The following is a 26379-nucleotide window of genomic DNA, read 5'->3' on the forward strand; positions in this document are numbered from 1 at the left end:
AAAAAAAAAAAACTGCCAAGATAGGAGAATCAATCAACAGCAATGTTTATTAGGATTCTGTTTAGAATAATGGAGGACAACTAGGCAAAGAGCAAAGCTGAGATGTACTGATAAGGGATGGAGAGAGGCTTTTATGGCTTTAGTGGGGATTTCGCTGACTGGCGCTCTCCCTTTGCAGGGACCATATTGACTCACTGTCTTGTTTTCAGACAATGGTTCAAATTTCACATATCCGGGAAGATCTTGCAAACCCAGTTTTGATCTCTGCATCCCATGCCCATTTTATGCTCTTTGTTCACATATTCCACTCAGTCTTTTGTATTAAAAATGTCCTTAAGTGTGGGCTTCCTCCACAAAAAGGTTTTATCTATTATAGTTTGCTTAGAGCTACCTCTATGAAAGGAAAGAAGCCAATAAATGTGATTTTTTTTTCCTACTAGCTTTTTCTACTCAATCTTCCATTGCTTCTCTGCTGTTTTCCTCTTTAATATTCATGTGCTTGGAGTCTGTGATCTGTAACCAAAACTTCACAGTATTTAGCGCTGCCACATGCAGATACTTTTAAGAGCAAGTCCATTAAAGATAAAGACTGGTTTCTCCTGGAGCGATTCTGCAGGCCCTTGGTCCTGTTTATCACCCAGCATTTAGTGGTGATCCTGTAATGTATGCAGAACCAAAGATCTCCATCACTTTGATTCAGCTGGGAGTTAGTTTATGGTATCAAACAGGGGAAATGGGAAGGAAGGGAGCCAGAGGGGAGCAGAGTCACATGTTTATGGTAATCCATCTAGATAAAATAACACCAGGGAACAAGTCAACCTGGGAGGAGGTGTTAGAATAGATGGATCCCCCTTCCCTGGAGGCTATCTATTTACCGAAAACTCTACCTGACAAAAAAGCAACCCCCTGATGCTCAACTTCCACTGGCTTCTAATTTGTCTTCTTTCAGGAACTGAGCTGAGGGCAAACCACTATTCTTCCTTTCCCAATAAATCTCCAGACCTGAGAAATTCATCTAGGAGTTCTGATCAAGAGTTGAGCATTCTAGATAAATATGAACCATAAAAACCTAACTTGTAAATTCTGCAACCAGTCCCTTCAGCTGAAATACTACAGGACAGAGTCCTGTCCACATAGAGTTGCCTTAAACAAGACATATTTATGGACATAGCCAATGCAGACAGGAACTTTACTTGAAAAGTACTGTCTTGCTAGATGCATTGCCTAGTTGTAATGGCTGAAGCAGAGCCTCCTCTTGGTGAGACAAGAGAATACTTGGGATGGTTTGGAACCCAGTTTGGGATTAGGCAGGTTAGTTCTAGTGTCTTTCTTGTTTGTGGATTCATTTTAGATTGGCATACTCACGAGATTTAGTGGTGAAGAAGCCTTGTATTAGCAGAATTTGACGAAGAGATGAGAAAAAGAATAAATAACTCCCTTAAAGTTTATATGCACAATCTTAGCATTCCTGCTTGCTCCTGGGTTACATTAGATCTGCTGCTCAGTTCCTCCATAATTCCCTCTCTTGTGTTGATCCTTAGTCTCCTGTAGCCCTGGGGATATGGAGGAGTTATCTCTATGATGTCAGGTACATTGTTCTCCGGGCAGCACAGGGACCAGCTGATATCTAGTTTCCTGCCACCATCTTAGAGCATTTTATTCATTTCCTGAACCTGTCTTTAGTCACAAGTAGAGTATGTGCCGTTTAATAAACAATGAGTCGACTAAAATATATTTAGTTAGATCCTGCTCTCTTCTCTTTTAGGATTTCTTGCCTAACAGCTTCTTAGTGGTCCTCACTGATAAAGCCTTAGAATTTCCTGACCAAGTGGGTTCATTCCACTTATTCCTGCTTCATGGTGCTTCTTCAGGTCATCTGTCCAGAGATCTAGCAGCACTTTCCCTGTGTTATCTTCCCCTAGGAGAAATGACAGTGCATTGCAAAGCTGTTTATTTGTTTTTCCACTTCCAGGTCTGACTGCCCTCATGAATGTGTATCATTTCTATCACTCACAGTATGAATTCATGGGAAGTGTGCCTCTTCAGATCTCTCATATTTAATCAAATTAAAATGGAACAAAACAAGAGCTTTAAAATGGTGCTCCATTAAAAAAATTGATTTAATGAAATCTGAGCCTAGAATAAGATGAGGTCCGGTAACCCATCTGTGATTAGACTTAAGACTAGACTGGAATAGTACAGGCAGGCCCTGGGCTTTACTGCCATTGAAGTAGGTCATGATGATATCCTCTGGTGATATTGCATTACTGCTGAAGCTGATAGGGACCACTAATGTGTGGCTGAGAAAGTGAACAAGTATACTCAGTCTGTGATTTGCATAAAAAAATCTGAGGGTTGCTTTTTTGTTTTGTAGTTGTACAAAAAGTATAAGATTTCAAAAGCCAAATCATGAGTGCAGTTTGTATAGGTCAGTGTCACCCCTTTTGACATTCTCCCCCATTTCTCCCCTTCCATCCTTACCCTCAAGTTACTTACATCGTTCACTTTTTACATAATGTACACTGAATATAATGACTGCCTTTATTTCTCTTCCTCCCTCCATTCAAATAAAGTTTTAAGAAGTAAGTCTTGTGATAAAGGCCCCCCAAATGGTTACAGAGAAGGAAACGTGCCATAGAGCTCCAGGACCATGAGGAAAAAAGGAAGATGCAGAACGTAGAGCAGGTAATCATAAATCCCTAGGTAAAGTTATGTCATTATTTCCCATATGGGTTAAAAACCCAGGTTAAAAATGATCAGCTCTAACATGGAAAGGAAGTCATAACTGGTCAATCTGCAATCCCAGGTGTGCTGGATAGGCAGGTATTTACTACCCATTTCCTTTAAGCTCACCTTGTGAAGGGGGGTTACTACCAGCCAGCACATGCTGGCTGTAGAACTAAGTAACACTAGAAACAGACACACTTGAGAAATACTGTTGTATGTCAGAATCATCACTCAAGCCGAAGGAAAACAGCTGACATCTTCTTAGTCTGTAAGCTTCTCAAGGCTGGTAGAAATAACTATCTGATCTTTACAGCACTTCCCGGCCAAGCATCTTTTCTGACCTTCTTCCAGTTTGTTAGCCTCTAAAACCTGATCCAATCAGCTCACATTACTGCTAGTCTCAGCCACTAAACAGATTGATACTGATGACTGAAATGACAGCGTGATACATTTGGTGGTTTGAAACTTTGGGCCTGAAGGTAATATGACAATTTAGGAGACACTAAAAATCCACAGGAAAGCAAGGAATGTAGTCCTTCTAATCACTTCTGTCTGTCTATCTGGCACAGTCAGATGCTGGTGATGGTGGTGGGAGTGAGAGGTAGTGATTGCAAGGGAAAAGGGGAAAGTTAAAAGGCAAAAGAAGGCAGGCAGGGGGAAATGTTTTAAAAGCCATTAGAAAAAATTCAAAATTCATCATAATTATCTCAAAATACAATGTGCCAGCTCCTACCCTAGGCACCAATGACTTGGTAAAATGATCAAAAGAAGTATTGAAGCTGAGTGCCAGTGGTTCATGCCTGCAATCCTAACCTTTCAGCAAGCTGAGATCTACGGATTGAGGTTCAAAATCAGCCAACATAGGAAAGCCTTTGAGACTCTTATCTCTAATTAACCACCAAAAACTTGGAAGTGGATGTGTAGTTCTAGCCTTGAGCAAGAAAGCTGAGGGACAGGTCCTAGGCCTTGAGTTCAAGCTGTAGGACCTGCACACACACACACACACACACACACACACACACACACACACACACACACACACACAATATTGAGTGATTGTTAATATTCCTGTGCTGTACTTGTATCAAAAATGCAAATGAAATTTAGGTGGTTTGAAAATAAAAGGTGGAGAGTATCCTTTTAATTTTTTTTTCTTTTTTATAACAAGAACATGGCTATAAGCAAATGAGTTGTGACCACCGGCTGGATATTGACCTTTTACTATTAAGCTGGCTACAGTTTTTATCTTGCACCCAGAGACAATTGATTGCTCGCATGCCAGAGCACTGACATTCTGGATGTGATATGTCTGATGTTGGTGTACTCCACTTATTGACCACAATAGAAAATCAGATATATTTAAAGGGCAGAATAGCCTCATGTGAAGTGAAGAACTGCAGAGTTATTTTGTTGTTTGACCTATAAAATTGTCACCACCAACCTGAAGTTCACAAATAGGAATTCCTTTTGTTGATGATTCTTCAGTTGATACTGATATGAAATAAATGTACTTTATGCTCAAGCCCAAACCAGTTTTGCTGCAGGTTTCTTAGACCTCTGAGGTAGTTCTATTAAATCTATTTGCCTAAGTCAATAGTAAGTTTTTTGAAAATGTTCCACCATACTTCAAAAATAACATGTATGGGGCTGGGAATGTGGCTTAGAGTGTTTGCCTTGCATGCATGAAGCCCTGGGTTTGCTTTCTCAGTACTACACAGAAAAATCCAGAAAAATCCAGAAGTGGCATTGTAGCTCAAGTGGTAACAGAAAAATCCAGAAGTGGCATTGTAGCTCAAGTGGTAGAGTGCTAGCCTTGAGTAAAAGAAGCTCAAGGACAGTGCCAAGACCGCAAGTTTAACTCCCAGGACTGGTTAAAAAAATAATAACATGTATAAATAGGTGTTTCACCTTCAAACCTGAGACCCTATTAAGTTACTCAAGCTGGGAACTTTGGAGCCATGAATATTTGGATGTTCCACTAATAGTGCTCCCTTCCTTCCATTCTTCCTTTTCCCATCCTCCTGTTCTTTCCTTTCTTTCCTTTCTTTTGACAGGATCTGTAGCTCAGTCTTGCCTTGAACGCAAGATCATGTTGTCTCAGCCTAATGAATCCCAGGACTATAAGCTTGTACTATTCTGGTGGGTTGGAGGTGTTTGTCTATGGGGCTGGGGATGGAACCACTGTATTATATCCCTGACACTCTTTTCTTTTGCTTCTCTTTTCTCCTTTAATTTTACCAATAGTTATTGACTCTACCCATTCTTCATGATGTCAGTTACATCTTTACTCCACTGTTCTGGAGGAGTAGGTGTTTTCCTGTCTGGCTTCCAGTCCCCAATATCACCTGTTGCCTTCTACATGGCCACAGATGATTTTTCCTAAGCAAAACATCTGAGTTTCTCCTTTCTTACATCCTTAGGTGACTGCTCTATGCCATTAGGGTGCAGTTTAGACATAATGACCACACAGTGACAACCCACCATGTACCTTTCTGGCCCCATCTGTGAACTATTGATATTGTAGCCTGTGTATAAATCCACGTGAGGACAGGGGCTCCTAGAATCTATTACCATCTTATATTAACTTATTTCTTTAAACTTTGACAAAAGACACTCATCTACAGCTTTGTTTCCATCCTTCTAAGAGTCCCATGCAGTGGGAGAAATTGATTCATTTTCCTTATTTTACAAAAGAAGAATAAATCATTGACTCCATTCTGTCCAGAAGGTAACTTGGTTGTCTCAGTATAAATTCCAGACTTTGAATTATTATTAGATGGTGAATGTATATACTCCTAGCCTATTGCTGTTTCTTAGCCTTATATTCAGATGAATCTTTAGGAACTACACATTCATTTAATATATGTATAAATATTGTTTCCTAAAATAATAAAATTGCCTTTTCCCAAACTGATTGTGTTTTTCTTTCTTCCTTTTTCTCTTTCTTCCCTTCCTTCTTTCTTTCTTTGTTTCTTTCTTTCTTTTCTTCCTTCCTTCCTTTATCTTTATTTCTTTTTTTTTGATAATTTTGATCTGATTTCTCTTTGTTTAGAGGATTGTTAGAAAGTAACTCTCTAAGTCCCATGGGACAAACACATCCCACAACTTCATTCAAGCAACGGTGAGGGTTGCATAGGACTTTCGTTATTTTTGTAACTATATTCCTTCCTAGTAATAAATAATATGAAAGGTTGGATTTTTTTTTCAGTATCAAGTAAACTTCTCAATATGTGTTAAGTGTGGGCAATTGTAAAGCCATCTAACAAGGAAGGATAACAGTAGAGAATTATAGACTGTACATTGCATAGGAGAGTCTCCCCTAGTGATATTAACGGAATATTGTGAATTCATTTCAGTATCAAAATTTAAATTAAAAAGGAAGGGGAGGGTGGAGGGGAAGCAAGCAGTTGAGAAATCTCATTTTCAGGAAATAGAAAAAAAAGAAAAGAAAATTACAAAGGCAATTTAGTTTATTTTTTAAACATTCCCTATAGTGTTGTGAAACTCAAACAGCAGCTCTGAGATAGTTCATAAAAAGCAGAATGCAAAGAAGAGGAAGATAAACTGGATGGAAACAAATAGGAAACCGTCCAGTTTAATTGACCAGGCTGATTAAAATGAGAAACATAAACACCCTCCCCAAATGAGAAAACGTTAGATATACAAAGTCACCTCTTTTTTTAAATTCCTCTGGGAATGTTTGTAACCCCTGAAACTACCTGTGTTATTTAAACAATAAAAATAGAAATGAAAAACTTAATCTTGTTAATGAAATTGCATAGCCAACTGAAGTAGATATGGCATGTAAAAGCAATGCAATAACATTACCCATCGCTCCATGGGTGTAGAGCTCAATTGACAAAAAAGCCCCTGGTACCCGATGCACACTGGGTAAGATTTTGCAAAATTCTTAACCAAGGAGTTATTGAAAATAGCCAGACAGAAGTAAAAATAGGTAGAATGCAAGGCAGGACAGTCATTTAGCCTTTGAGCCATGGAGAAATGAACTGTCTTCTTGTTAATGCATTAGTGTATGGAACAGAAAGACATGCAATTTAAGATAATTTGTTTACTTTTTAGGGAAGGTTTTTCAAACTTGAGGCCATGTTTTTGTTTGTTTAATGAAAATGGCTTTTATTTCTCCTGCTTCTCAACATCTTATAGATTTAGAAAATAAGACAAGCTAGATTATGATAAAGTAACAAACAACAAGGAAAACTTGGTGCCTTAAAGCAACAAGTACTTATTTCTTTCTTATACTAAGTGGTCATGACTTATCACCTGGGTGCCATGTTTCATGACATTCATTATAGTTCTAAGGGCAGGTGTCGCAGAAGAAGAATACAATAATAATATAGGATAATAAAATCATTCGATATATAATATAGAATTCAATAATAATATAGAATGATAGAATTCTGTAATAATACAAAAAGTACATACTCAGTCCTAGAACTAAGAAGTCACTTGTACTGGCAATTCACTGCATAGAACTAATCATATAACCCTGCCAGAAATCTTTTGCGAATAACTCACGCAGAAAATTGCAGCCATCATAGGACAGGAAGGGTTTTGCTTATAATGCTAGCTAGCTACTTGGCAGTAGAAGATGGGAGAATTACAAGTTTGAAACCAGGCTGGGCAATGATTGGAAGAATCTATCTTAATAACAAAACACGCACACACAAAGGTTAAGGATGTGGCTCAAGTAGTACAATACCTGCCTTTCAAGCAGACTCTGAATTCAGTCCTCAGTAAAATAAAAGAAAAAGATAATCAAAGGAATCTAGAAACACAGACATATCTACAGTCCTACAGATGTCAGCCTCAATTACCAAGCCCTTAGCTTGTTTTCAATTGCTTCTTTATTTTGGAGGAGGGAGGGAAGGGATAGTAAGGGCAAAACAAAGGAGGAGGTAACAATGCTTGATAGGAAATGCACTCATTACCTTGCTCATGTAACTGTAATCCCTCTGTACAGTATTTTTACAATAAAAATGTATAAGAAAGCTGTGATTACAACTTATCCTACTTCTCTGCATTTTTAAACTAATGATTATTCTACTGAAATCAGGGGAGGATTTTATATAGCATGTAAATCATTTTGGTTATTGTCAAAAGCTTCAAGATTGTTCCCACAACACGTAATTATTTAGAATATCATCAAAAGTGAATGAAACATCTGTCACTACACCTTTCCTCAACCTAAATGGGCTCAAAAATTGACATTTTAACAGACTAGTAGTAATTCTTATTTTTATCATGGATCAAATCGAATGACTTCTCATTGTTTATCTCTGTGTAATTTTCTCCTCTGAACCCATAGGTCATTTTTATTTTGGAATCCAAATTTCTTACTGATTTCAGGGAGCTCTTTGGATGTTGGATATCAGGGTGATAATCCAATCATTCCATACTTGTGCTACCGTGTTTTTATTGAGTATATAACATATTCAGTGTCTCTCAGTGTTTCTATCAATTTGAACTAAAACTACTGGATGTTTCCTTGAGGTAACTTTGTGGTTATAATTATTATATTTTGTGTACTTAAGGATTGTTGTGCTCTAAGGAAAAAGGGATAGAGAAAGAAAGAGAGAGTGTTTGTTTCTCAAGAGGCCAGAGGACTCTGGGGATATATTAGTAACTATGAACTGTGGTAATATCTCTTATCTATGTGCTTCCCAAGTTGCCAAATAGATGGCTGAAAGTACAATACGATAGCATTGAACCCCGTACCCAGCACAGAAGTACTGGGGCACTGGGTCTAATAACCACCCATTGGTGACTACAAAGCAGACAATGTATACAGCAGTCATATACTTAGACACAGAGGTGGCTCATTCTCAAAGCAAGATGGAGCAAGATGATAAAGATTTCATTACACTTCTAAGAAAGGTGTATCATTTTAAACTTGAGTAGAGGGGCCCTGGAATTTTCCATTGCATATTTTCAAACGGCTAACTTCAACCTTGCAAAGTGATTCCTCTGGAGGAAAGGGGGAAAGATAGCACTATGGGAAAATGACAGAGGGTAAAGTACGGTTTGCTATTAATATCCTGTTTCAAAACTTGAAAACCAGACTTGGGCCTTCAACCTGATGGTAATGAGATCACTGTAGGTAGAGACCCATGTTGAGTTGAAGCCTGGACTTCACGCTGAACACTTAATGTTTCACTTGTAACTTTCAGAATGTTAAATAACTCTTCTTCAGCTTTTGTGACACACATTTACAATTTATCACTTTCCTCCTCCCCAGCAACATATTTCTGTAGCCTCCTAAGAACAGTAACTTTTATCAGAGTTGTGTATGAAACCCTTTTTTGCTTTTTCATCTTGAACATTTTGCATGATTTTATAAATGACTGCAGCTTCAGATATAATGCATGCCAAAGACATAATATAATATATATACATTATATAACAATTATAATATGTACATATACATAGTTTTGAGTGTATGCATATGTATATATACATATATATATATATATACTAAAATTAGTTTGAGATATGGGTATAGTGCTCATGTAATGTCTGAGCTCAACCTACTGATAGAAAGGTAATAAATTTCAATACCTTATTTAAGCTTACTTAAACTTACTACACAAATCATTAAATTCATTACCCATTTATTCCATTTTCCTGGTGCCATGTTGATTTGAAACTCTCTCCTCTCTTCCTTTTCTATTGATAGCAGGGTGTACTTTGCATATTAAGGACCAAGTTTATACTGAATACACAAGTAGACTTCTAAGTTTGGCCTCCTTCCTCTTAATTACCTGATCAAATCAGACATAGTTTTTATTGCTTCTGTTTTACCCTGTAACTTTTATTCATAGTTCTTTAATATAAATACTTCCCAAACTTTTTCTAAATATACGTTTCACGGATACATGTGTCATCCTTGTGCAGGACCATGTTAATCTCTGTATCATTCCAGTTTTAGTATTTGTGCTGCCGAAGCAAACACTTAAGAGACTTTTGAGCTCAAGTTCCCTTTTTTCCTTGGCATTTACAGTTTTCTAATATTCTGTCAAATGCTCACTTTGTCCACCTGTTCCAAATGATTAGTCTTTATATTGAAAGTGATCTGGTTTTTTTTGTTAGTTCCCCCCCCCCCCCAGAGCTGAGGACTGAACTCAGGGCCTTGCATGTGTGTTCTTCCACTGAGCTAAATCCCCAAAAGTTATCTTTTTTAAACATGAACTAATGATCACATACTGTCATGTGTTGTGTGTATCTTTATTTCTTGGATGATTAAGTTTCAACTGTTTTAATATTGGAAAAGTAAGTATGTCATTTCTTCCTTTTTTTATTTCTTCCTTTCTCATTTACTCAACAATAGTAAAAACAGTCCAATCCAATTCAACCTGCTAAGCTTCAAGTATCTTTAAAATACAGTAGTATTTCTGGGGTGTGCGTCTGTGAGTAGAAGCTGTAGTCTAGGTGTATCTATGAATTAAAAGTACCATTGTGAATGGCACATTTATCTAGAAAACTTTCTGAGGGGATATATTGTATGGTTTGAGATAGATAAGTGCTAGTCTAGATACTCATGTGCTATGATACTTCATGTTTCAGTGAAGGAAAAACCATAAAGGAGATAAGAGGAGTGGCTGGAACATTGGAAAAGAGAGAGTATGGTATTATAAAAACACTGGTGGATAAGGAAACAGTGATGGTTCTAACCCCTAAAAGTCAAAAAAGAAGACATAAGAGTATGCAATGGATGTAGCAGCTTAGAAATCATTAGTGACTTTAGCAAGAGCTGTTTCAGTGAACAAATGAGGTTAAAGCCAGATGAATTTGATGAAAAAAAAAAAAAGCCCAAGTATGACAATGAAAGAAGTGATTCTTTTATGTGTACTTACTTTTTCTTCAGATGGAAGAATGATAAACCTGATGCTTTAAATTCCTGATGCTCATGCTATTTTAACTAAAACAATGTGCTAACAATGTCCACTTGTCTGAGTGGTTTCAGATGTAAAATAGCCCTACTGACACCTAGTGGGCCACCATTCTAAATAGATACCAATCCCCTGTTCCTCTCTTCCCTTTCTTCTCCTTTTTCCTCCCCATATCATCTACACTGAACCCACTTCTCCTTGCTCTGTGTACTAGTAAAAACATTGGGTTTAGTTTAAGCCAAATATGTCTTCTTTCTCATATTAATCTGTGATCTTTTGAGTATCTGTGTTATTTTTATTTCCTTAGTTGCTGGGCACATTCTAATGTGTGTGTGTGTGTGTGTGTGTGTGTGTGTGTGTGTGTGTGTGTGTGTGTGTGTGTGTGTGTACTTCTGTTTGGTCTTAGCTAATTAAAGATACATTTTGGAGACAAAAATCTAATGTGTCTGATACAAAATACCTTTAAGTCCAACTGTTCTTTGCAGATTAGCCACATTTAACAAGGCAAAAAGCTCTGCCTATAACAGGAAGGCGAGTGAAAATAAGCAACAGGAATCTCAGTGGATCTACTTTCACAAGGCAGGAATGTATTTCTGCACAGAGAACTTTTGTTTGGAGCAAGTAATGACAGGCCTCGTCACAATACTATTCTTAATCAATGTTTGAGAGAGAACATAGAAGCAACATGAATTCTTGCCTAAGAGTTCCAAACACTCTCTGAGCCATTGCAATAGATAAATTATCTATATAAGGCTTGCAAGTTTGAATTTGGCTGTTGTGACATTGTGTTATTATACTAAGCACAACTTTTTTCTTACAGTATATATACTATTTCTTCTTCCATGGTGATTTTGTGTCTGTTTGCTAAAGTTAGATTGTACATTAAAGTTAGAGCGTACATTAAATAAATAGATGGGAAATGTGTATTGTAGAGTCCCCACCCTTTTTTTTAAAACATTTTAGCATCAAGTTGTACAAGATGATTTCATTTTGAAATGCATGTATGTACATTACACCTTGATCAGACCCACCCCTGCATCATTCCCCCTCCGTCTCCCCTTTCTTACTGACCCATTCTCGATAAGCTTCATTGTTCCATTTTCACACAAGTACATAAAGTATTTTGAACTCTTCTTTTGAAGTTCCATTAACTCGATGGCACGGTCCTGAAATACAGGTGCACTTTGCTGATTTCACTTTGATATTCTGTGATCTGGACTCTGATCATTGCCTTGTGTAATTGGAACAAATGTATAATTATGTTAATTTATTCATCACCATAAAACATCAGGAAGCTCAGCTAACCCATACCCATCCCTGCATTTCCCTGAGGTCATTACATGGTTGGCATTTCCCTGAGGCTGATGGACACTTTTTTTATCTTCACAGATTTGATTTCTCAAATAGTATTTATATGCATACAGGATACATTGTTGTCTGTCATTACCTAATTGCATGCAACTTAGATACTGGCTTGTAAACCTGGCTTATGGATTTGTAGAATGTTAATGTTTTACTCCTTAATTCTCAGCACTTCAATGTATCTACTGACAAAGGACAGAAGGAGGATTGGAGATTACTGTAATTTTTTTCCTCACTGCAGCCTCACCAGGCTATGGCACACTGAGAGGTTAGGGGAATGTGAGCAGAGTAATACTTTGGAGTCTCTCAGAAAGTAAACTCTTTGTTATCTCATCAGGGAGATTCCCCTCCAAAATCATCCTTTAAAATGAGGCCAGGCATGGTGATGCATGCCGGTAATTCTAGCTACTTGGGCAACAGGAATTGGGAAGCTCTCTATTCAGGCCACCAGCCCTGGCAAAAAGTTGGGAAGACTTAATCTCAACCAGTAGATCAAAAATGATGTCTTATACCTGTGAACCCAGCTCTGAGGAAGGTACAGCTAGGAAGTTCTTGTTCCATGCCAGCCCCAGGCAAAAATGTTAGATCTTATTTGAAAACTAACTAAAACAAAAAGATCTGAGGTGAAAGGAGCATGTCTCAAGTGAATTCAGAAAGAAAGAAAAGAAAGAAAGAAAGAAAGAAAGAAGGAAAGAAGAGAGAGAGAGAAGGAAGGAAGGAAGGAAAGAAAGAAAGAAAGACTATGAGGAAGGAGAAAAGGAAGGAAGAGAAAGAAGGAAGGGAGGGAAGGGAGGGAGGGAAGGAGGAAGGAAACAGTACATTACATTCTGTTTTCCAGCACTCAAGAAAACATCAGATATGCAAAGGCAAAATTCTTGTACCTATCACAGATGAGAAGGGGGAGGGGTAGATTTCAAGAAATGCAATAAACCTCATGCTGTGGAACACACCACTGAAAAGAAAATGGCAGCCTGAACCCTTATAAATCATATCTTCCCTGTATCTCCCTTCATTTCGTATTTACATTTCACCTGCTTAGGGCTCTCCTTGCCTCTGATCATCATTCTTGTGACCTCTTCACAGCAAAGCTAATAACTTGCTTCATTATCACACATGACTGTGCTATAATTCTAGTACCCAGAGGGTGAGCATGCTCCTTTCCCCACAGACCACATAAATTTAGCATAAATTTTGACATAGCATCAGGTTCCACCTGACTTGGGGAACTGAAATGGAGAAGTTAGAGGACAATAAGGATTTGACAACAGACACTGTCAGAACTGTATCTGGAAGTTCCATGATCATGGTTCAGGCCCCTGAATAGTTGCTCACATCCATCATTCCATGGGATATCAGCAAGTTGATTCTGACTGATCACTATGTTTCAGTCACTCTCCTGATTTCTGCTGTGGTGGCTTCACAATTACACTTGCTTCTTTTGTGATACATAATCCTGGTAAGTGGGCTCGACTGCAGAAACTGCAGTATGGGTGGCTTCCAGATCAATCTTTATAGTCTAGAAAGAGAAGCAGAAACGAAGGAGACATGATAGCATTGTTATAAATAACTCAAAGGAAATATTATCTCAGAGTCCAGGGAGGACAGGTGACATCTAATCTGAAAGTGGCAAAGTCAGCAAATGCCTACACAAGCATTATAGACTAATCTGCTGCCTTGTGAGCAGACCTGTAGCTCACACAACAGTTAGGACCTGCCAAGTCAAATTATGAGAATTTCTAAGTGACAGCACTTCACGTGGTCAGCAAAAGGCCTGAGACAATGGCTTATGCCTCCTGGGAGGTACTGTATATGAAGGTTCCTGATTCCAGCCATCTCATTTCCATGCTCGTAGCCTCAGGCACACCATGTGATCTGTAAAGTGAGAATGAGATTGTCTTTGCTTGATTTGAGGCAGGTGTACGAACCCAGCAGGTAAATGTCTCAGATAAATGTAAAGCTGAAAACAATGCCAAGTATCTCTATAGTTTCCTAGTCTTTCCTCTTAGTCACAAGATGTCTGCCATTTATTCAGAATTGCATTTATGTCCAACAGGCAGAAGAACAGGTTGACCTGTCTCTTTACTCAGGCAAGTAGATGTGTTTTGGGCGATTTTGTTTGTTTGTTTTGTTGTAGTTGGTGGTGGTCACGGCACTTAAAATCAGGATCTGGGTGCTATCCCTAAGCATTATTTTTTTCAAGACTAGCACTCTAACACTTTGAGTCACAACTCCACTTCCAGTTTTCTGGTGGTTAACTGGAGATGAGTCTCATAGATTTTCCTGCCCAGAATGACTTTGAACTGCAATCCTCAGGTCTCAGACTCTTGAGGAGCAAGGATTACAGGCATGAGCCACTGGCACCTAGAGTAGATGTGTTCTCATCAGTCACCCCATCAACTTAGATACAGTTAGTCTACTTAGATAGTCTATGGTGGGCAGAGGTCATGTTATCACAGCAAGATTCCCTGTCCAACCAATCTCATTCATTTCTCCTCACTGACAAGAAAGCAAAAGAAGTACCATTTCACTTTGAGAGGGCTGCGATACATTTCATGAGTTCTACATGACAGAGCCTAGGTTTGAGTGATATCTTCATGTCAAAGTAATCTCCGTCAACTTCTGGAAGTCCTGACATATGAACTTCTTGACATATGAACTTGCCTTGCCCTTGGAAACATTGTTCTAATTATTCAATTATTTCTTAGGAACTACACAACAGCCCAAAATGTTCTCTGTGTGTGTGAGTGTGTGTGTGTGTGTGTGTGTGTGTGTGTACCAATATCAGGTTTGAACTAAGAGGTTCATGTTCTTGCTCAGCTTTTACAGCTGGCAGTCTAGCACTTGAGTCACCCCTCTACTTCTAACTTTTTACTGGTTAATGAGAGATAAGAACTTTCTAGATTTGTCTGCCTGAGCTAACTTTGAATCTCATTCCTCAGATTTCAGCCTCTGAGTAGAGAGGATTACAGGTGTGAGCCATGGGAGCCCAGCTTCCCATTACATATATTCAGTCATCTGAAGTGGTGAACCTCCTTTTTTCAGTGTAATTTTGCCCTGAGCCTGTCTCATTCCATCCAACTATAGTCAGTGACTGGAGGACTAAGATAATGATTAAATGCATGACTCTTCGGTTTCAAATTCTGGGTCCATTGTTAAAATATATATGACTTTAGCCAAAGTGTTAGCATTTCTTTTTTTTTTAATCTGTAAAATAAAGGTTTTTCACTGAGAGAGATGTGTTAAAATTAAGTCAGCTAGGGCATGTGTGGTGTTTAGAATAGTTCCTGGCCCATCTTAACGCTCTTGTGGTGTGGGAACTTTCCTTTTTTCTGGCTGGGAAATAATTCATGTGGTCAAAAATTTGACTTAAAGGCAAGGTATATTTATGGTATTTAGAAACAATGGTACCTGACTCTTCCTCTTCTTGGCCAGCCCTTGACCCACCACTCTCTCTATGTGTGTGTCTCAGCTAGGCTGCTCAAGGGTGAGAATGATAGTTCATCCTTCCATCTGTTCTCAACAAAATCTAGTCACACATGTTTTATGGAACATCTTGACTACACAAAACATTTGAGAGATGACATGAGGTGTGCCCATATTGTGGCCGGACATGACCTTGTACCTCGAGGAAACAAAAAAAAATACCATATATAGAGCTCATGCTGTGAGTGAATCACTGAAATTCCATATGGAACCACATGTAGCCATTATGAAAAGTCAGGGGCTTCCAGAATATATTTAAGAATAACTATACTAAACTGGGTGTTATAAGCTTGAACCTGTAATCCTAGCTATTCATGAGGATCCCAGTCCAAAGATAGTCTAGGCAGACAAATCCTAGAGATTCTTATCTTTTATTAACCTTCACAAAGCTAGGAGTGGAGAACGTGTGGCTCTATTGGTGAAGTGAGAAACCTGAGCAAAAAAGCTACGCAAAAATATGATGCATTAAATTCAAGCCACAGAAACAACACCAAGAAAGAAAGAAGGAAAGTAAGGAAGAGAGAGAGAGGGAGAGAGAGGAAGGAAGGAAGGAAGGAAGGAAAGAAGGAAGGAAGGAAGGAAGGAAGGAAAGAAGGAAGGAAGGAAGGAACAAGAAAGAATGAAAGAGAAGAGAGAAGGGAAGGGTAGAGAAGAGAAGAGAAGGGAAGAGAAGTAAATATACTACAAACTTCCCTTCTCTACATAGTATCTATGCTCAAATTTGGAACTTAAGGAGAACATCTTGCTTCTTGGTGCTTATGTGAGAGTTTTTAAATTATCTGTGTTATTTAAGAAGCATGCCATTGGCAAGGAGCAAATGATCCTAGGCAATGTGTAGAACTCTGAAGCTGCAAAATTCCTAGTGTTGAGATGCCTTCTACAATGGATGTGAGCAACTCCATTTGACATTGAGCCTAGCAAATCCTGAGTGAGGAGCTGGAACTAAGGGTAAGAAGTGCATGGCTGACTCAGTCAGTGCTTGCTTTTGTGGTATGCAGGAGATATCTAGGTCGCTGCTGTCCTTTAATCATTAAGGAGCTTGAGATCTTGCACAACAGCTGGCCTGTTACAGTGGCTTTCTCTTCCTTCAATACTGGGTGCTTTTGGTTTTGTTTTCCATTTCTGCAGATTTTATAGCAATGCTCCCTTCCTCATCTTACAGAACATGAAGTAAAGCAGGAGGATGAAAATGCTGATGAGCTGTCTAATAGCAGCAGAAAGTTAAGAGCATGTTTTGTGCCTGTGTGTCATAGGTGTGGTTCATTAAAGGTCAGAATGAGTGAAGTGGTAGGACACATACAAGGTAGATGTAGGTCACTATGGTCTCAAACCTCCACCCATCTTCAAAAGGAATCTTGTCCTCCTGTGGCTGCATGACTTCACAGCAGTGACTTTCTGCCATCCCTAGCTCCCAGGAATAGCTGATCAGGATCCTGCTCTTTGGCAAGAATCTGTCTTTGATGGTCTGTATTTCCAGATTTGTTTATAAACTGGAAAAATCTACAAATTGTAGACCATCTGTATAAAACACTATTCGAACAAATCTGCACTCATTACCTCACTGTAACTAGTTTCTTCACACATTCCTACAGGGACTCATCCATCCAAACCTAGTAAGCAGAAAACAGATTAGAAGTCATTTGATTCTCTGCAGGATGAATGCTGTCAACAACCTTCAGAAACATTAAATTTCTGTCAAGATGACCTGTTAACCTAGGGTCATTTGGTCACAATTGGCCCCACAATGCTAATTAGAAAAATTTGTACTGATTTTGTTAAGAGTTGAATTAAACATATCCATTTTGGTGACCTCTCATAAAAATAATTTCTGAACTCAGATAAAGCATACTGTTATCATACGTGTACATTGATCTGTGCTCTTTTGTGTTCTGTAATGCTTGTGGGCCACTTCTATGAGGAAGCCGTGACAGTGGCAGTGGCATGCAGTCTACTGGGAAACCTGGAAAACAGGTGGAAAGAAAGAGAGCTAGCGTTAGGGAAGGACATTGAGCTTCTCTCTGTAATATCCAAAAACAATCAGAGAGTAGTATGTGTACTTCTGTAACGATAAGGGGACAAATCTACATCAAGCATGTGGGTATGTGTTGTTGGGCCCTCATGGCTAATGTTGAAAATATGACATGGAAAAACACGTGCCCCTGGCTTCTTGTGAAAAGTAGACTCTACAGCTGGGTGCTAGTGGTCTGTAATTCATCCATTCAGGAGGATGATAGAGGATTATGGTATGAATTCAATCTGGCAGAGAAGTGTGAAAGAGTTTAAAATAACCAGCCAAATGCTTGGCTAGATGCTTGGTTCAAGTGGTAGAATGCTAAGGGAAAAATGGAAGGAAGGAAGAAAGGAAGGAAGGAAGGAAGGAAGGAAGGAAGAGAGAGAAGGAAGGAAGGAAGGAAAGAAAGAAAGAAAGACTATGAGGAAGGAGAAAAGGAAGGAAGAGAAAGAAGGAAAAGGAAGGGAGGGAAGGAGGAAGGGAGGGAAAAGACTAGGAAAGGAAAAGGAAAGGGAAGGAAAGGAGGAAAAAGAACATAGAAGCTCTGGTCCCAGTTGGTTACTATTTCTGGTGGTGACAATGGGCCTTGACCACTGCCATTTGCACAGACCTGTGGTCCTTGTTTTACCTTCGTTTCCACTTCCAGGAATCCTGACATTGGAGCTGAGTACTATATATTCCCTACGACCAGTTTAAGGCATTACCACAGGAAAGATTAATAGGTAAATGTGAGTTCTTGTCAATTTTCATTACAGTAGCCTGATTTTTTTTAAAGAAGATTCATCTGTGAAATTCAAGAAAAAAAAAGAAGATAGAAAGTGGTACAGCTTTTAAAGAAAGTGAGCATGAGCTCATTCCTTCACGGAAATGGAAAACAGTCATCTCTGATCTTTAATAGACAGTCCAGGCACAGGGCTATGTTTATTACCTTGAGTGATGTCACACTAATTTATGTGAGGACATAGTAGTTTGTAGCTGCTGCTGTAAAGAATGTGGTGGTGGAGGGGATGTCTATTTATTGTACTATTCTACATTAGGAGCACTTAGCTTATCAGAAATGGTTTAGACTTTCTCTAAGTAAAAAAAGCATAAATCTAAGCACATTCTGTCACTTATAAGCACGGAAATTCGTCACTTATAAGAACAGATTTCCCCCTAAAGATCTTGTCTTGGTTACACAAATAAACGATTAGGTTACAAAATTAATAGGAAAAAAAACGCACCTCACAGTGAAGAGTCTGCTAAGGCGTCATGGTTTACAGACATAGTTGAATTGGTTTCATGATACCACAACCACCAAACACATCTAAACATACTTGGAAACCTAGAAGCAGGCTGTGGTATATGTGCAAGGAGCTTATGGGTGTGCGATGGATGGCTTGTACAGCAGGGCCAGCTCATAGGGTATTAGAGTTTGTATTCTGCCCATCTCTAGGCCCATCATGGCCACAGGGAATGACGTGGGTAATCTTCTCTAAGCTTATGGGCCTGGTTATATGGCCAAGTTTGTGCCCTGTAGGGTGCCCCCTTCTGCACCCATCAAACAGTTTTTCTCGTTTATTGACTTTCCTCTCCAGGCTTTCCGATAAGCTTTGAACTAATGAAAACTTCTGTGGATAAGGATAAATTTGAAAGTTGCTATTCTACAAAGTAAACAGAAAAGGGATCTTTTTAATTCAAAATGCTTTTTTCATATTCCTAATACTTTTCCTTGAATGTACCAAGTAGGTTGAAAAGTGGAGTTACCACTGACAACTCAATGAACATGCTGTGCTTTCTTCGAATCTCTGTGTTAGTACTAGGGTTTCATTTTAAGCCTCATGCTTGTGTAACAAGTGTTCTACCAGTTGATCCATACACATAGTTGCTTGAGTTTAGGTAGACTCTCACTTTTGCCTGGGCCAGCCTCAGACTCATATCCTCCTACCTCTGTCTCCCCTATACCTAGAATTACAAATGTAGGTAACAAATAAGTCTAGCCTGTTTGCTGAGATGGAGTCATGCTAACCTTTTTCTAGGGCTGAAATTAAATGCTAACCCTGCTGATCTTTGCCTCCAGAGTAGCTGGGATTATAGTCATGCAAACACCAGACCTAGTTCATCCAATCTTTATAAATGTGCATGTGTTTGTGATTGATATTTTTGTTTGACAAACTGTGATAACACTAAGCATTTGATTTTGCCTTTTAACTCTGACCTTTTTTTTGAGCATGCTATATGTTTACACTAGTTGAAATCTTAAATTTAATGCCTATATAATCCTCAATTGCACTATTGAGTCATGATTTGTTTTTAACAAAGCTTGATTATTTGGCATGCTTTTCTTCTTATCTTTCTGGGTTCTTCTTTTCTTGTTAAAACAAGTGGCTAAATCCCCACTTTCATACCTGAAAGTTTGCTAAACAAGGTGATAATGACAAACAAGTACATTAGACATAGGTACTTCTGCTTTAAGACTTCAGGTAGAGATACACATTTAGGTAGAGATAAAAACAAGCTAAAGCAAGGCAGGGGTGAGGGGGGTGAGGGGGTCAAAGGAGCTTCCCATTTTTGAATGTGATTCTAGGCAAAGCCTAAATCACACATGATTGGAGACCTGAATGCAAGTTGGTATTGAAGTGAGGGAGATACATATACAAGAGGCATCCTGGGCAAGAGTGGTCAGCAGGTATGAAGACCCTGTAGTTGGAACTTGCTGTGAACTGTTAGGAGAGGAAGGAGCCCAGTAGGTTTGATGGTTTGCTCTATCTAAGCTCTTATTAGTTGGAGACAAAGGGGTGCTTGGGACAAATATTAAAGTATGATAGTATATTTTATCCAACATTGTTTATCTTAGGTGCCCTTAATTATTGTTGATGAATTCGAATTCAGATTTAAATGCAAAACAAAATGAGACACCTTACTTCGAAATCATGTTTCAGTTAGCTGTGCTAATAGTGGGTGGAAGATGATGAAAATGTCCCTGGTGCACATTCTTCTTTGTGATGTCTCTTTTTATAGTCACTGCTGTTGCTTTCTATGATAAGCTAGAGGTTTCTTGTCACCTTTCTGTGTTTTATTAAATTACTGTGCACTGATGACCAGCGCTGAGTGGTGTGATCCCAAGATGGCGCAGAGTGGAGATGTTTAGATGGAGAAGTAGAGGACGGGAAGTCAAGGGACATACTAAGGGAAAGTGGAGTGCTTGGTGGAGCAGGTGCTAAGGGTGTACTGCTCCTGCTTTGGGAAATGGGAAGCAGAGGGGTTCCAAGTATGTGGTCCTCAGCTGTCCAAGGAAGCAGCAACTCATCAAGGATAGGGTAGAATTGGAAGATAAAGAGGTTTCTCCATGAGCAGTATAGCAGAATAGCCATACTCATAAGATGGGGGAGCTGAGCCACCCCAAAAGAAAGATGGATTCCTAGCTGAGCAAGATTCATAACCTGACCCCAAAGGGTTTCTGTGGACTCATTAGAGAAATGTCATTAATGATCAGCAAAGAAATGGATCTACCAATATGGAGTGCTTGAGAGTGAGTTTAATGTATGTTCCAATTGATTGTTCAAATTTAATGTATATGCCTAGTAATTGCTCAAACACATATTACTCTGGCCTTTCTGTGTTCTCAAACCTTTATTCAATCTTGTTTAAATGCAAACATATTGACTTGAAACCTTTTCCAATGATACAGTGTGCTCTTAGCACAAAATACAAGTTCAGCATATATTTGTTGATTTTCTGAGCTTCATTTTATAGATCAATTAAGGAAATATCATGGTTGTCATTGGCATTGTAATGAAACGACCTAATTGTAACCACTTCATTTCTCTCCTCCTTTGGCTTTTTATTTGTGTCCTTTTCTGACTTTTGGTTTATTAATTTGAGTATCCATTTTTGAATGTTACCAAATTTATTCAACAGAAGGGATATGATATGATATAAAGAAAAAAATGTATGTCTCTTTTGAGTTATGTATTAATACATTTCTCTCCTGCACACCAGCTCTGCTTACCCTCTAAGTTCCACAAAAGAGTTCTTAAGATTTCAATGACTCGTAAACATCCTCTTCTTCCTATAGGTGGAATGGCTGAAAAATGAGGAACCCATTGACTCTGAGCAAGATGAGAACATTGATACCCGAGCTGACCACAACCTGATCATCAGGCAGGCACGACTCTCAGACTCAGGGAATTACACCTGCATGGCAGCTAACATAGTGGCCAAGAGAAGGAGCCTATCTGCCACTGTTGTGGTCTATGGTAAGATCAACCCAGAGGCCAGGAGTAAAGAAGGAGGGAGGAAAGCAGAGATGTAGAGGGTTGTGTTTTATTAAAATGCTCCACAAAGATCAGAAAAGACACCAAGGATAGCCCAATACAGTACTTTCCTACTTCTCCACTGGGCATACAAGAAAATATCTGTCTGGTATAAATGTGTTGCTCAACTATTCAAAACTGAATTTCTGTGAGATTGTCCATGACATTTACATTCTCTTTTCAAAAGCTAATAGAACGTTGTTTGTTTTCTTCCATTGTGTTTATACTTGAAAAGCATTGAAGTGGGTAACTTCTGCTTACAACTTCTCTCAACCCAGCACTTACCCTCCCCCATCTTCCCGGGCCTGTTGCCACCCTGTTCCTCTTCCAACATATGAAAACCACCAGACACAAACATTATTATTTGCTGGCTATCTCAGGCATTATATAAAAGAAGTTCCCAGCCATTTTAGTAAATACATTTCTTTCCATAATAGAAGAGCCCTGGGATTTATTTTTTAAGCACTTAAAAGTAATAGAAATTCGAATGCTGATATTTTCTTCTTATACTCTGGATTTTCAAGTGCTTTAGAGATCTGTTGATGAGTTCTTCCCTGTTTTTAATAATTTCCTGGCAAGGCAAACTCTCTAGGTCCTTCCTGTCACAGAGGAGGAAACTGAGGCGAGGCTCACTGTTGCTTCAAGACAAAGCAGTCCTCATGACGAGACTGTGTACCATTAGTTCCTGAATGTTCGACTCACAACACCTGGCACAGTGGCTTGCACATAGTAGGCAATCAGTAAAAACCTCTCTCCTTTTTTTTTCTCCCCTCCCCATTTTTGTCTCTCAGTGAATGGAGGCTGGTCTTCCTGGACAGAGTGGTCAGCCTGCAATGTTCGCTGTGGTAGAGGATGGCAGAAACGTTCCCGGACCTGCACCAACCCAGCTCCTCTCAATGGTGGGGCCTTTTGTGAGGGAATGTCAGTGCAGAAAATAACCTGCACTTCTCTTTGTCCTGGTGAGATATTACACAGATTCCCTTCTCCTTGTGATCCACCAACACTGTTAAGCTGGTGCGAATCAATCTATATCACCTTCCTTTCCAAACTTATACTGGTCCAAATTCTGAGACCCGAGCCTCTGTCCAAGGTGCTGATATGGAAATCATGGTAACAGTAATGACTTGATGAAATACCTCTGCACAATATTTCTCACAGCTGCTTGTGGTTGAGCTATGCCAGCCCCTTCTTTCCATGGGTTCTCTTGTTTTGTGGCATGTATTTGCATAGAGTAAACAAAGATTGGGTGTATTATCCTCAGTCACATAAGGACAGATACAAAACTTGACCCTGCATCACCTTTAGTTTTGTCTTTATTTACAATACAACTGGCAGAGACTGCATGCTGGTGCAGCGGTGTGTATTATACATTTGGCCTATGTTTGGCTTTCTTTCTGAGTAGTCAGAGACTTCATTTAGCAAATATGTCTTGTATCAGTTCTTTTGTTCATCTCCTTCTGGCTATAACCCAATTTATACAATGAGAAACAGATGAGATGGAAGATGGCTTTCTTTATGGAAAGCATATCCTCCCACTGAGAAATAAATTGATCCTGCATCTTACATTAACTTTACATGCACTGGACCAGATCCTCATTTCTGTAAATTTCAAATGTAGTTTCATTCAAAGCTAAGGTGAGGCTCTGGCCAACAGTGTATTTTTGGAGTTTCATTTTGGATCATAGTCCATAGACATTTATTGAGTGCTTACTATGTGCAAGGTACTATGCAGGATGCTTTCAAACAAAACATACCATTTAATTCTGAGTTGTGAGTTTATTATCCCCACTTGGTACAAATGGGGAAAATGAGGCCATATGACTTAACCCAGGTTGCTCATCTAATAACCAGGACAAAGATCTAGGCATTTTGCTTCGAGTTCATTCTATTTTTTATATGACCTAGGTCCTAATTGCTTTAGTTTGAAATTGCAGTATCTTAACCCATATAAGCATTGTGAGACTATTCCTAGGAGGTAATGGGGCAATTGCCTCAAACATCTGCCCAGATCTCTAGGGTTGATTTTTAATGGAATTAAATTCAGTTTGTTAATTTATACATACAGCAACAATCTGTGATCCAAGAAATTCTATTTATGTAGGTCCTGCCATCTTGAGGTTTGACTGACCTGTTTTAGTTTAACACTAGTAGTATTTGGGGATCAGCATTTTGCTAGTTAGGGTCTTTGGGGCTTTTAGATAGTTTATTCTACCCTCTGTTCTGAACTGTCAGTCTACATGGCAGTAGCTGGTCACTGGTGGTTACTGCAGACAGTTTATATGTCCATTGAAGTTACACTTGGGCATAAACAACAGGGAAAGAATGGATAATGATATCATTAGCCAACCCAGTGGTAGTAGTCATTCAAATACTCACCTAAATACAGTAATCAATCCCATCCTAGAATAGCCAGAAAAGCACACCACTGCTTTTATTAGAAAAGAAACCAGGGGAAGAAGATACCTTGATCTATAGTTTGAGCTTTTGTTGTATTGGTGATTTCTTTAAAACCCAAGTCAGGACAGCAACATTCCAGTGTGTCTCCTGACAGACTCTAGATTCTTGCTGATGGTGGTCTCTGTTGTTTCCCTTTGAAGTGGATGGGAGCTGGGAAGTATGGAGCGAGTGGTCAGTCTGCAGTCCTGAGTGTGAGCACCTTCGGATCCGGGAGTGCACAGCTCCACCTCCAAGAAATGGGGGCAAATTCTGCGAAGGTCTCAGCCAGGAATCTGAAAACTGCACCGATGGTCTCTGCATTCTAGGTAACAGCTGCTGATTAACATCTTCAGTGTTTGTGTGTGATGCTCATATATTCATATACGTCAAGAAAGAGTGGCCCAGCAGTTAATTGAGGGTAAATATGCGAACAGGAAGACCTATCATTTGTAGGAAAATGGAAACATAGAAAGTGTTAAAAAGTAAACAAAGACAATTTTATTAAAGTTTGAGTGACTTTAACTATTGTATTTCACTCTAATCAGATGATGTTATAAGATAATTTCAGAACATATTTTAAGTAATTTATTCATTGTATTTATGTGGTACCAAAGAATCAAACCCAGGACCTCATGCATGCTAAACAAGCACTGTACCACTAACCTCAGAACATATTTAAGACTTTTAAAAGCTACCACTTCCAAATTTGTTGAAACATTGGTATGACCACTATAGACTTACATATCTCCCAAGAACTATGTGCAGCAGTATCAAGAGTTTAATAAATCTGAAGAAACCAAGAATCTTCGGCAAGTAATAGCATTGCAACTGCATCTGACAAATGGTGAAGGGAAGAGAATGACACCTAAGGAGTTCCAAGTAAGAACTTTGACTCATGTTGGTCCTGGGGAGTAGGAAACTCTTTAGTTCTAAGGTCACACTCATACTGTCCACATGACTGTGTGTGTCTGGATTAGAAGGTCTAGAAGGATCAAGAAGAGATAGTTTTCAGCTTGATGCGATCTCTTGTCTGTGTTGTGACTTTGTCTACTTTGCTTACTTTCTTTGACTCCAAGTATCAAAACCATGATGGCCACTTGCAGTTTTAATGAAAGCTAAATAATAAAAGAACATATCTCTTTTACTTGTGGAAAGGAAAAAAAATACTCATTTGTTCTTTATGACTATGAATGTCTCTACCCACTCTCCCACTTTGAGAAGACATGTATTGTTTTTGCTTGAATTCTTAAAAAACTAATAAGACTTGGGTTGGGTAGAGTGGAATGTACAGTACATTACTTGCCTCACAAATGCAAGACCCCCAGCTGTGTCAAAAAATGAGGCCGGAGACATCCAAATTCTTTAAAACTAGACTCCCTTTAAAATTAGTTGCTTAGGTAATATTCAGCAAACTATGCTATTCAAGGTCTCTACAAGAAATCGTGTTGCTTTTTAAAGAAGATGACAATTGTGCTGGGTTTACTTTTCTGCATTTGTATGACTGGGCACTTTTTTTTTGAAATTTACATTATTTTATTTATTTTATTTTATTTCCTTGTAAAGATGCTGTACAGAGTGCCTGGGCACTCTTAAAGGAAAGCACATGCTCACTATACGGATGCTTTCAGAAGAAATCTTTGTGGTACATTCATTGTTCAAAATATTTAGTGCATTGAAACAAGCACTCATGAATAGGTCCTAGTTCTTTGCTGAATACCTGCATATGCCAGACCCCAATTCAGGGGTCTAAAACAGAAGACAATGTAGCTCCCAGTGTCAATGATGAAAGAGCAGTGATTATGTTTGTCACTAAGTCACATCTGCCGTATGCCTTCTCCAAAGTGCTTCTCTCCTCTCTGTGTTGCAAATGGAAGGAAACTGAACCTATACTCAATAGCAAGACACTTAATGAAATGGGTTTCTGACAACTCTTTAATACCAACAAAATTTTTCCTGAAACATGCCTCTGAGATATGACAGTTTTTTTTTTAACATTGTAGCCATGTTTTTAAAATTGATGCCATTAGAACTGCAAATTTCATGTCTTCTCAAAGAGATGACAGTATGACTATTTGGTTGCTGGTCGCATTTTAGATCATCATAGTAATAACCTTTGCTATCAACTTGTACTTAGGATAAATCTGTGGATATCTGACTT

At 38.8% G+C, this 26379-nt stretch overlaps 1 protein-coding gene across 2 annotated transcripts in view; it reads left to right on the top strand.

The window, feature by feature from the left end:
- The window catches only part of Unc5d (unc-5 netrin receptor D), a 558420-nt gene that overhangs the window by 432609 nt on the left and 99432 nt on the right, over nt 1-26379 (top strand). For both annotated transcript variants that reach the window (XM_013024977.1, XM_013024984.1), the window contains exons 5-7: nt 21548-21728; nt 22577-22744; nt 24383-24547. In XM_013024977.1, the coding sequence (XP_012880431.1) occupies nt 21548-21728; nt 22577-22744; nt 24383-24547 (514 nt within the window). The remainder of the gene's footprint in view (nt 1-21547; nt 21729-22576; nt 22745-24382; nt 24548-26379) is intronic.

This window comes from Dipodomys ordii, unplaced genomic scaffold (assembly GCF_000151885.1).
Source record: "Dipodomys ordii isolate 6190 unplaced genomic scaffold, Dord_2.0 Scaffold4, whole genome shotgun sequence".
NCBI lineage: Eukaryota > Metazoa > Chordata > Mammalia > Rodentia > Heteromyidae > Dipodomys > Dipodomys ordii.